The sequence below is a fragment of the Melopsittacus undulatus genome, chromosome Z (assembly GCF_012275295.1).
Source record: "Melopsittacus undulatus isolate bMelUnd1 chromosome Z, bMelUnd1.mat.Z, whole genome shotgun sequence".
Classification (NCBI taxonomy): Eukaryota; Metazoa; Chordata; class Aves; order Psittaciformes; family Psittaculidae; genus Melopsittacus; species Melopsittacus undulatus.
In genome coordinates, this window is record NC_047557.1 from 23,381,418 (window position 1) to 23,393,539 (window position 12,122).

General features: G+C 41.9%; 1 protein-coding gene across 1 annotated transcript in view; it reads left to right on the plus strand.

The window, feature by feature from the left end:
* MAST4 (microtubule associated serine/threonine kinase family member 4) overlaps positions 1 to 10,631 on the plus strand; it is a 113,793-nt gene extending 103,162 nt beyond the window's left edge. Inside the window, exons 24-26 of the mRNA XM_031051512.2 lie at positions 2,526 to 2,662; positions 3,325 to 3,503; positions 4,321 to 10,631. Of these exons, the coding sequence (XP_030907372.2) occupies positions 2,526 to 2,662; positions 3,325 to 3,503; positions 4,321 to 8,192 (4,188 nt within the window). The 3' untranslated portion in view covers positions 8,193 to 10,631. The remainder of the gene's footprint in view (positions 1 to 2,525; positions 2,663 to 3,324; positions 3,504 to 4,320) is intronic.
* Positions 10,632 to 12,122: the final 1,491 nt, after the last annotated feature.

Consider the following 12,122-nt stretch of genomic DNA (forward strand, 5'->3'; position numbering starts at 1 on the left):
GAAATATTTTTTGCCTACTGTACATGAACTTGCCTTTCATAATCTTAAGGCCCAGAAGGTTTTTGTTATATGGCCAGTGATGTCCAACAAGAGCTGCTTTGCTTCATGAAGTTCTGACCCTACAGTTGGACTTTTATGAATAATCTATCGTATTTGTCTCGTGTGGAGTTTTCCAAATCTGTCCTATTAGAAAATGATGGGTTTTCCTTAAAACCAAACAAACCCCCAACTTTTAAAATTAATAATAGTGTCTTCGCTTTTCACTGTAGCTCATTGTATTGCAGGTTTTATGAACCCTTTTAAGCACAGACAAACATAGGTCAGAATTATTTTAGACAGCTGTATATTTATGGTTACATGCAGAGCTTTGCCTGTGAAGGGAACTACTTAATTATGACAGAAGATTGGAAAGAGTGAAGTAATGGAGAAATAAGAATAGTTGAGGAAAGAAGCAAAATACAGTTTTCTTAAGTCTTTTATTTTCCTTCTCTGAAACCAGGAAAAGCTTCCAACATTTCCAATTTTATAAGAGAAGTGTAAGAGAAAATTCTGTAATTTTAGGCAGTTGGGTGTGCACTTGTTTTCTGTGTCAGATACAGAAAAAGAGAAACATAACAACCCTGCACAGTACTTAAAAGAGTAAACTCAAAATGAGAAATGGGGCCCCAGATTCCTATAGCCCCAGAAGGAGTCAGGACAAAGGAGTTTGCTTTGGTAGATGAGGATTGGGTTAGGGATCAGCTATGCAATCTGGACATCTATAAACCGATGGATCCGGATGGAATGCACCCGCGGGTGCTGAGGGAGCTGGTGGAGGTCATTGATAGGCCACTCTCCATCATCTTTGGTAAGTCGTGGGAATGGTGGAGTCCCTCAGGGGTCAGTGCTGGGACCAGTGCTGTTTAATATTTTCATCAATGACCTGGATGAGGGAACTGAGTGTACCCTCAGCAAGTTCACTGATGACACTAAACTGGGAGGAGTGGCTGACACACCAGAAGGCTGTGTTGCCATTCAGTGAGACCTGGACAGGCTGGAGAGTTGGGCAGGGAGAAACTTGATGAAATTCAACAAGAGCAAGTGTAGAGTCTTGCATCTGGGGAAGAACAACCCCATGTACCAGTACAGGTTGGGGGTTGACCTGCTGGAAAGGAGTGAAGGGGAAAGGGACCTGGGGGTCCTGGTGGATAGGATGATGACCATGAGCCAGCAATGTGCCCTTGTGGCCAAGAAGGCAAATGGTATCCTAGGGTGCATTAGAAAGCGTGTGGTTAGTAGGGCAAGAGAGGTTCTCCTCCCCCTCTACTCTGCCTTGGTGAGGCTGCATCTGGAATATTGCATCCAGTTCTGGGCCCCTCAGTTCAAGAAGGACAGGGAATTGCTTGAAAGAGTCCAGCGCAGAACCACAAAGATGATGAAGGGAGTGGAACACCTCCCTTGTGAGGAGAGGCTGAGGGAGCTGGGTCTCTTTAGCTTGGAGGAGACTGAGGGGTGACCTCATCAGTGTTTACAAATATGTACAGGGTGGGTGTCAGGATGATGGAGCTAGGCTTTTTTCAGTGATATCCAGTGATAGGACAAGGGGCAGTGGGTGTAAACTGGGGCATAGGAGGTTTCACGTTAACATCAGGAAGAACCTCTTTACTGTAAGAGTGACAGAGCACTGGAACAGGTTGCCCAGGGAGGTTGTGGAGTCTCCTACGTTGGAGATATTCAAGGCCCACCTGGACATGTTCCTGTGTGATGTACTCTAGGTTACCCTGCTCTTGCAGGGGGGTTAGAGTAGATGATCTTTCGAGGTGCCTTCCAACCCTTGGGATTCTGTGATTCTGTGAATGTGCTGTATAATAAATTAATTTGGGCTGTTGGAATTACTTTGAAAAGAAGTTTGCTGTTGTGAAATACAGTGGTGGGCAGCACATAATGGATTTTTAAAACATAATATGGTTATTTCTGTTTCGTTTTATTGAGTCATCTAATGGTCCTAAAAAGCTTAATTATATTTATTATCTGTTTTGAATCATAGAAAGGTTAGGGTTGGAAAGAACCTTAAGATCATCTAGTTCCAACCCCCCCAAGATAAAAGAATTTTTGGGGATTGATACTATCAAAGTTCTCTATCATCATTGTAACAGTTGGTATTCTGAGGCATGAATGGCAGGTGAATGGACCACTGGGCAGTGACAGCTGTTCGTTGTGGCAAGCTTTCTGTAGAAGCTTTCAGCTTTAAGAACTCCAGTCTTGGTGTTCTCCTCTATAGCTACAATTACTGGGCTTTCTTCTTGTCCTGAAGCTGGAATGAAGGAAGTTGAGAAGATTTGGCAAAATTTTAAGAGTTGTCCAGCCATCATTTATCTGATGTAAATTGAACTGGCAATGTCTGTACAGGGCTTTGTACACTAATAGCTCTTAACTTTGATGATGGAGTCCTTTCCCATTGCATTCACATTGGTGGTGTAGCTTCAATTTAAGGCAAAGTTGTCCTGTATTACGTACACTTAAAGGTTGCTCCTCCATTTTGGCAGAGTGGTAACAGAGTCTCAGTAACGACAACCCCTTTTGAAAATACTTCAATCAAGACAGGACCTGCCAGGCGAAACAGCTACAGGAGCCGAATGGTCAGGCGCAGTAAGAAAACCAAGAAAAAAGAGAGTTTAGAAAGGTGAGTAGTGCCTTTGTCTCATGTTCACATGTGTGTATATATACATAACAATACAAAGGGTGAAGTTAATAGAGTTCTCTCCCTTGTCTTCTCCATCCTTTTACTTTCTTCTGTGAGATCCTATGGTTGTAACATGTCTTTCCAATTCTATTTTGCCTAAATTAGATCTGCTATCCCCTAAAAATTTTGTGTGACATACCCATAGATAGGAAGAAGAAAGTGAATAACTGAGATTGCATCAATTTGGTCTATCTTTTTGTATTTGTTCAGTTGAACTTCCCAGTGCTAAGTTTATGGACATTTTTAGATTGATGATACACATCACTAGTAGTTTCTACATATTTCTTCAGTTTTGGTATGCTCTTGAATCAAGAAAATTAAGATTTATACTCATAAGGAGCTAAATAATTCTTCTGAAATACAGTGAGTAAATTTTAGTACAGATTTAGTTACAATATCAATCCCAACTACTGGCAAATCAAGGTATATTCTAAACATCATCCTCTACGCTGTCGTTGGTTGATTTCATGTAAGCATAGACTTGATAGTTGCTTTTCTGGGGTAATGGGAGGAGGAAGCAATGTTGGGTTTTAAGAGTTTTGCCTGGGGTAATGGTATCTTCTGTGCATCTTCTGATTAATGCCATGCTCTTCTCATACTAGGAGAAGATCTCTCTTTAAAAAGCTGGCCAAGCAACCCTCTCCTCTTCTTCACACCAGCAGAAGTTTCTCCTGCCTGAACAGATCACTTTCATCAGGGGAGAGCTTGCCTGGATCCCCAACCCACAGTTTATCTCCTAGGTCACCAACCCCAAGCTGCCGCTCTACTGACTTTCCTTCTGGTGAGTGTGAAAGACTGGAGGGCAGAGGAAGAGGACGTGAAGTGTATTCTATCTGTGAGCCCCCCAGATCTGTTATACTCTGCTAAGAGCAGTCAGTTCTGACAAGCATAATCATTAAACAGCTGGTTTCTGTCTGGAAAAGGGTAAATGATTCCTGATGCAAAATGAAAGGTCTTTTCATGATATAGTAGCACCTAAAAGGCTGCTAGGTTTATTCTTGAGTTTAAATCCAAGTCCAGTGCTATAAGTTGAGCAATAAATAATTCGGGATCTGAGTAAAAGGTGGAATCCTGCCTAGGAGAGGCTGGTTGATAAAAGAATGAAACTGAGGAAAAAGTTGCTATATAATGGAACTAGCTTGGGCACTCATAAATGCAGATTTATTGCTGAAAAGGTAGGCTGGGTTCTGAAATACGCATTTTTCTGGCTCCTAAAAGTCTGCTGCTTCTTCCTGTTTTATTTCTGAAATTATTTTAGTGTGTACTAAATTTAATTGCTGTTGTATGATCCTTTGACAAACATAAATTATTTGGAAAGTCTTGATCATTGCTTTGAAGTGGCAGAAAACAGTAACTATTTATTTAAATAATAAGTGGTAATTTAAAGGGATGAACAGAGGAGGAAAGAGACAAACAGCAATGTAATTGGATTGATAAGGGTTTTACAGTCCAGTAACTCAGAACCTTCCAGATTTTGCAGCATTGTGAGAGCAAATGGCACATAAGCCTTTTGAGCTGGTGCAAGTTTTGTCTCTCACTGAACATTTAGACAAGATTCAAAAATCTTGCTAATCTTTGTTTGTTTGTTCTTTTTGTAGGTACTAACTCTTCCCAGAGTAGCTCCCCTAGCTCAAGTGCTCCCAATTCTCCAGCTGGTTCAGGGCACATAAGACCCAGCACTCTTCATGGCTTAGGTCCAAAGCTTAGTGGGCAGAGATACAGATCAGGAAGACGCAAATCAGCTGGCAGCATTCCTCTCTCTCCTCTTGCCCGGACACCTTCTCCAACACCCCAGCCAACATCCCCTCAGCGATCTCCATCACCCTTGCTAGGACATTCAATTGGAAACACAAAAATAGCTCAATCTTTTCCTAGCAAAATGCACTCTCCTCCAACTATTGTAAGGCATATTGTTAGACCAAAGAGTGCAGAACCACCAAGATCTCCGCTATTAAAGAGAGTCCAATCTGAAGAGAAACTTGCTCCTTCTTATGGCAGTGATAAGAAACACTTATGTTCACGAAAACACAGTCTGGAAGTGACCCAGGAAGAAGTGAATAGAGAAATGTCCCAGAGGGAGGTAACTCTTCAGAGCTTAGAGGAGAATGTATGTGATATGCCATCCCTTACACGAGTCAGGCCTGCAGAGCAAGGCTGCTTGAAACGACCCATCTCCCGAAAATTAGGTAGGCAAGAATCCATTGATGAGCTGGACAGAGAGAAGTTGAAGGTCAAGATAGTTATGAAAAAACAAGATTTTACTGAAAAGGCAGATGCTGCTGTACATGAATGTGGCAGTGAACCAGAAAATCCCAATACCTTAAGACTGGAAGAAAGAGACAAAAAAGCATTCCAGAAGGTTTTGGAAAGATCAAATCAGTTTGAAACAAAAATTGTTGCTTTGGAGACCCAGTCATCTGGCGGCATACTCAAAGACACTCTTCAAAAGAATGCAAACTTAAGATCAAATGATGGTGTTGCTTTAGATGCACAGATGCTGTGTCATGGGTCTTTGCCTAATGAACTTGGTTATATTTCTTATGACTTCAAAAGAATTTCCCCTCCGTGTACACTGCAAGATGTTCTGTCTCAGTCCACTGACAGGATGCTAAATGGAAAGGGAGAAAGCACAGATAAAAATGTACCAACAAAAGAATTTGTCAAATTTGAAAGATTAGATGGTAAACTTGTAAATATTGATTATCTTAGAAAGAAAATGTCCATTGAAGAAAAAGATGACAGTGTCTGTCCTGTGCTAAAACCTAAATTGACATCAAATGTTCATGAATGCCTTCAACTTAGTACAGGAAGACCCATAAACATACAGCAGGACTCCACTGCAGCTGCTGATGGTAGAGCTTTTATTGGCAGTGCACATGCTGCTCAGATTAACTCAGTTTCTTTTGCTCCTCTCAAGACCTTGAATGGCCGAGCAGACATGAGTGTGGAAAAGTCAGCCCTTATTTCCACTGAGGCTCCTGTCAGAAAAAGTCCCTCAGAATACAAACTTGATGGGAGGTCTGTTTCCTGTTTGAAGCCAATAGAAGGCACACTAGACATTGCCTTACTTTCTGGGCCACAGGCTTCAAAGACTGAACTGCCTTTGGGCATTCTGCCAGAAGGACAGAGCACCAGCTGTGATGGGGGATCTCCTAAACCCCCAGCACCACAAGAGAGTGGTGGGAAGGCAGAACTGGCCTGTCAGAAAGAGCAGTTGTTAAGCTATTCAAAATCTGGCAAAGTCAGTGTGTCAGAGCCTCAGATTTTGCAGACAAGCGAGAGTTCTCCAAATTTGCCACTCACCCCTGTGGCTCCAGAAGTACTGACAGAGAAAAAGGTTTCTAGCCCAGCTACCAAAGGCAATATTTCTGTTACTGACACTGTTCAAAAGAAAGACATCTCCCCTTCAAAGCAGAAGGACAATTCAGTGGAGGTGAAGTCATGTGTTACTCTAAGTCAGAGCATTAAAACTACTCAAACATACTCCAAACCTTCTGCTGTCCAAAGCACTCCTGAAAAAGCTGTAGGGAAAGAGAGGCAAATGCAAAAGGAGTTGCCAGCCAAACAGCCAGTAGCCCAGAGAAGTTGTGAGCCTATTTCTGCAAAGGTGGAGGTGATCAGAGAGCCATCTCTGAAGGTGTCTGTCTCAGATGTCCTGATAACGAGCTACTTGAAAAGCAGTGAAAAAAACTGTGCTGATTTTGCCATTCCACCTCAGACGCAAGGAAAAATGCAAGCAACTGGTCCCAAGGCCCAACCTAAGGATGGCAGAGAGTCACTGAAACAGCAAGGTACAGATGACAGCAGTGTTGCTGGTAGTTTCAGGGAAAGGGATATAACCAAGCAGAAAATTCACATTGAGTCTAAGAAAATTATTGCAGAGTCAAAGATTGAAGCTCTTCCATCCAAACGGCCTGTGCAACCCTCAGTGGATTGTGGTCCGAAAAATGAAAAGACTGCACCAGTTTCCTCTGTGCAGAAAGACAATGCCAAAGATTTAGGAACAAAAGGTCAGAAACAGCTCACTGACATAAGGCTTCATACTACTGAGAAAGAGCAGTCCAGCCAAGTTCCTCAGCAGCAGCTTAGCACTTCAAGCTCCCCTGCTGTGAGAGACACTGTAAGCAGAAAATGTGCTGTAGATGTTCATGTAGGTGCTCAAGAACAAGTGAAGCCTGCTGCCATCTGTGTGGAAAGCAGCAGTAATAAACACAGACCCGCCTCTGATACAAGTTCCTCTAAGGCTAAGTACTTCGATAAACAGGCACTGTCACAAAAATCATTCACTCCAACCATAAAAGAAAAAGAAACCACTATTCAGGTGTCTACCAGCTCCCGGAAAGATGGGAAAAACGCCAGTAAAAATGTGTTAGATCCCCTTTCTTCTGTTTCGGGCTCTGTGAAAAAAATGACCACTGAACATGGGCAGGCTGAAAGGCCTATGAGTTTGGAGCATGGCTCAGTAGCCACCCTTCAAATAAGCAGCATCACCCCTGACACCAAACCCAAATCTTCCACTGTCGGCCCCATATCAGCAGGCTCAGAGAGTTCCAAGCAGGTGCAGATGCAAGAACCAGGAGGTTTGGGGGGATATGCTGATCAAAAGCAACTTCACCTCAGTGAAAAACAAACCATGTCTCCAAAGTTTTCCACTGTGAAAGACCCTCCCTTGCTGAGCAAACAGGCAGACAGGAGTCCTAGTGCTGAGATGAGCTCTGCAGACAAAAGACCTGAAGGAAAATTACGCACTGACGCACTTTATGTTCAGCTTGACAGTGGGAGAGTAGAGCCTACCCTTTGCCTCATGAACTGCGATGCCAGAGAGAAAGGAGCTGAAAAAACAACTGCAAGTAGCAAAAGCTCTCAAGATTCAAAAGGGAAGGGCCAAGTTAATAAAAAACAACCAGAGGATGCAAACAAGCAGATCACAATGTCAGCTGCCAGCGGGCAGAGTTCTTGTCGTGTGGGTGCAACACCAGGAAAGCTGCTGACTTGTTCAACCAATTTCTCTGAATGTAGACAAGAAGTTTCTGTTTTGTCTTCAGCGAAGAGTGACGCATCTTCTACAAAGGTTAAAGCAGGTTCACCTGAGCTTCCTGCAGCCTGCAAGGAGGTAAATAAGAAAGGCACCTCTTCCGCAGGGAGCAGTAAGGCAGAAATGACTAAAAGTATTTCACTGATGGCCTTGCACAGTGTTGCTGTTGTAGCAGAAGCCCACCACCCTGCTTCAAACCTTGGGGGAAAGCCTGGAAGTCAAGATAAGTCTTTTGTTAACACTGGGGATGTAAAGGTAAAAGACACTGTTCAGACTCAGCAGTCTGCTTCCAGAAAACAGAATGTAGGTAAAGATCTGTCCAGATCAGCAACCACACCTGACCGGCCTAACGCACTTTCTGATGACAAAGATTCAGCTCGGCAGCGGCGAGGAAAGGAGGCTCCACGGAGCAGTCCTCACAAAAAATCCAGTTAACTGTAAGACCTGGCCGGTGTGAATTCAAGACTTGCTGAACTAATGTCAATATATTAGACTGCCTTTAAACCAGCACTGTGTCTTGTCTTTGTGCTGCGAAGCTTTCATGTCACTGAAGAGCGAGAATAAGGGGATATATAAAAACAGGACTCTTACTTTCTTCCTTTTTTTTTCTTTTTTTTCTTTTTTTTTAATGCCTTCCCAATTTTAACCGGTAAAACTGTTACCATATAGTATTTGTACAAGAATACTTTTACAGTTGAGAGCTGTTGAAGAAAAGATCTCCTCTGTAAATACCTAGCAATGTGTTTGGGGGTTGAATGTAGCATATATACCTTGCTGCTGATTGCATTGTTTACTCTTCCCTTTTTTAAGATAGTTGCTTTGCCACTTATTTGCCGTGCTCAAATACAAAACCAAATTATTGAAACTCTGACCTGGTATGGACATGCACAAGCATTGGTCTGACTGGAAAACAAAAACAGGCCACATTTTTACTTGCTAAAATCCTAGCTAGAGGTTAAAAAATTACTAGTAGAGAATAAATACAGTGACTTATTGTGAGTTTTTACATGTATTTTTAATAATCTAATTTTAATAGTACTGTAACTGGTTGACTGATTCACCAGGTCTAACACAAGACCTAAACACATCTCCCTACTGCACAAAGCCTGTCTCTTAAAGTAGGTGTCATTAAAGCTGCAGGAGGACCACTTGGTTATGAAGGCATCCCACCCAGAGTTGTGTTCTCTGGTGAAATGATGGTTCTCATCTTGTCTGTTCGGAGTGTTCAGTGATCTTCACATCAAGGCTGAGACTGCAGCACATGCTGTGTGCTTCTTTTTTTGCTGCAGTTCTCTCTTGAGTTCCCTGAGCTTTTTTGAATTCAGACCCTTGCAGTGTGAGGCACAAGTATAAGCACATGACTTGCAGTACTAGTATGTTCATCCCTGGTTTAGTGCATTTAGAGAATGCATATTATCATGGCATATAGGTCTGCATAGTTAGCTTCATACAGTTCATCTTTTTTTCTGTTTTACAACAAGGTAAAAAGGAAAAAAAGCTATTTTACTGTCATCTTCAAAAGTGTTCAGGACATCTGATACATTTTAATACATAGCTGGGGCCTTATGTTGTAGACTTAACTTGCTATTTTTAGCAGGTGTTTCTGGGTTTCACATTCGTTTCTAAACGCATTGAGTAGCTCCATACGTTTCATACAATAATCTTTTTATTTGTATGCAAAAAAATACTGTAATTACAAAAGAAGCATTTTGTAACAAAGGAACTTGTTGGAGCTATTTGGTGCTAGAATGTGACTGTCTTTTTACTTTTGCTAAGCCTTATTTAAATTTTGTATACTGTGGAACATGTAGACTTTAATCATTTTAGCATAGAGGTATTTAGTTTGTTTTGAAGGATGAAAGGTAAAATCTGAAACAGAAGCACTACAAAGTGCCCTTGCAGATGCATGTTTTTTAATTATTGGGATCAGTAGAATGGTGGTTTTGCTTATGTCTGTTCTGTGTGCCCACAGTAGAGATAGGCCCTTCCCGTTTTGTCAGGGCTTATGAATTGTCTTTCTGTCTCAAAAGCTAGAAAATTATTCCTAAAAGCACAGTGTAATCTTGACTTGGAGGTTTGTATGACAGCTGACAGTGTGCTGAGTTAATTTCCCTCTGGTGAAAACTCCATTATACTGATCAGTTGAGTTAGATTACAGCAAACCTCTCATGGAAAGATAATATCACAAACAAGTCCTTCTGATTTTTCATGTGGCACTAGTACATTCATACTGCCTTTGATGCATTCACAGAGGAGCTAGTGAACAATGGATAATGTTTCTTGGGCAGTTTTAAAGATAAAATGGTCTCAACATTTACAGTTCATCTGTGCTTTGGCAGTTATTACAAATGAATGCTAATGCACTTCGAAATAACATTTCTGTCTGGAAGGTATTTCTTAGTTTACAGTCATGCATTTTTTCAGCTATCCTTTTGTTTCCTTTAAAGTACATCTAGCTTTTTTGTTTATGGTAACCTTTATGTATATTTTGTATAGCTCATCATCACTTCTGACAACTAAGTTCTCTGCATTTTGGAAGTGTAGCAGTGCTTAAGCTTGTGTTATGTAGTACCTGTTTGTTGGTGTTTACCTTATCAGTGAGCTGTTAGAGATCCTCCTGCCTGTGTTCTACTTGGTCAGTCTTTATGTGATCGTAGATCTGATGTGTTCTTTTGTAGACTTCCTGCTGTAGATTCCTCAGCTTACAAAAAGAAAAAATCAAGAAAAAAAAATTGTTAGGGTCTGTGCAATAAAGTGTTTGCAGTCTTATTTTCTCTAAGAAACTCCTTATGGATGTCATAATTGTTATACATTGAACACAACTATTTATACTTATGCAGTTGGATAACATTGAAATAAAAATTCAGCATGAAACGCTGTTGTGTTAGCATTTCTCCTTGGACTGTTTTCATTCCTGTAACTTAGGACACATGTCTGCTGTGCTTAGAGGTGGACAGTTTTGAATTCTTTCCTCTGCGGCCAGCTCAGTGCACCTCTTAAAGTGCATGCGGCCAAGGATTTTGCATGAGGAAATGCAGCTCAGTCTGAAGGCAGAGGAGGGCTGCATAGCTGAGTATCTTGTCTCAGTGGCTGAAACTGCTGATGTGCTGTTCATAGGTAGGCACATGGCTATTCTGGATGGCATACCCTGACCAGTAAGTTAACGGTTGGCAGGCTGTAATGTGACATTTAAATCTTTCCTCCATAATGTGTATCATCCATTACAATAGGAGCAGCATCTATTAAAATACATACATATTCACTATTCCATTGCTGGTAGCTCTGTGTAGCTGCCTGGCAGGGATTTAGTTTTGTTCACATTTTGCTATTGCATTGTTTTCTTTGTGTTTTCCCCTGTACAAAGCTCTTGCAGTAGTGTTACAGCATCGCTTTTGCTGCTTTGCTCTCTATTTGAAAGCAGTAGGTGAGGGGAAGCTGCAGGTCACCCTCAAGCTTTCCAACTTGCTGCAACCCAGCAGAAGGCAGATAATCTGTGAAAACAGTGCACTGCAAAGGGGTATGATGAGTCTAGGAGGGGAGAGCAGCAGTGTGGCAGGCAGCCCAGAGGATGTGAAATGACCAGAGTTAATGACAGAGTTAAGCCATTCCTGGCTGTGGACAGCAGCAAACACCTTTGTCCAGGGAGGCATAGAAACCTGTGTGCCCTGAATGAGTCTCCATAGTGTTTGTGGCCAGAGGAAAGGGGTGATGTAAGGGGTTTGTGTTGAGGAAGAAGTCAGGAGAGAAAGTTTACAGGTACTGTCTGGCATGGCCTGTCATCCTCACATTTACTGTTGTAAGAAGAGATGGCACCTCTCCTGGAATGGGAATGGTTTAATGATCTGAAAGGGAAACGTGAGCACCCTTTTTCAGCACTGAATTCCCAGTATGCAATGCTCCCTTAGATACCGTATTTTCCTCTTAGGTAGTTTGCAAGACTCAGCATGGATGTCAAGCTTGGTGGATTCAGATGGTAGCTCAGACAGAATAAATCATAGGGTGTGAAGATACTGGAGGGTATATGGACAAATGGTCCAGTTCATGGTTTGGGATTTACATTTTTTCTCTGAATGTATCTATAGTATTTTGATTAGCACTGACCAGCTCAAACTCCCAGACATCAGCCAAAGATGGGTTTGAATGTCCTGAGGGTAGGAAGCAATGTTAGGGATTGCAGTTCAAGCTGCAAAGAGTTGAGAGCATCGGGAAGAGTGGAGAAGGCTGTAGAGTAAGAAGACTTAATGCAGGTAAGTTCTAGTACACAGTAAGCCCTTCAAAATGTACGTGTGAATTAAATACAGGAGCAAGAGGATGTTTGAGAGATCTGTTGGAGAAGGATGTCTGCTGCTGGGGGAGAATTTCCAT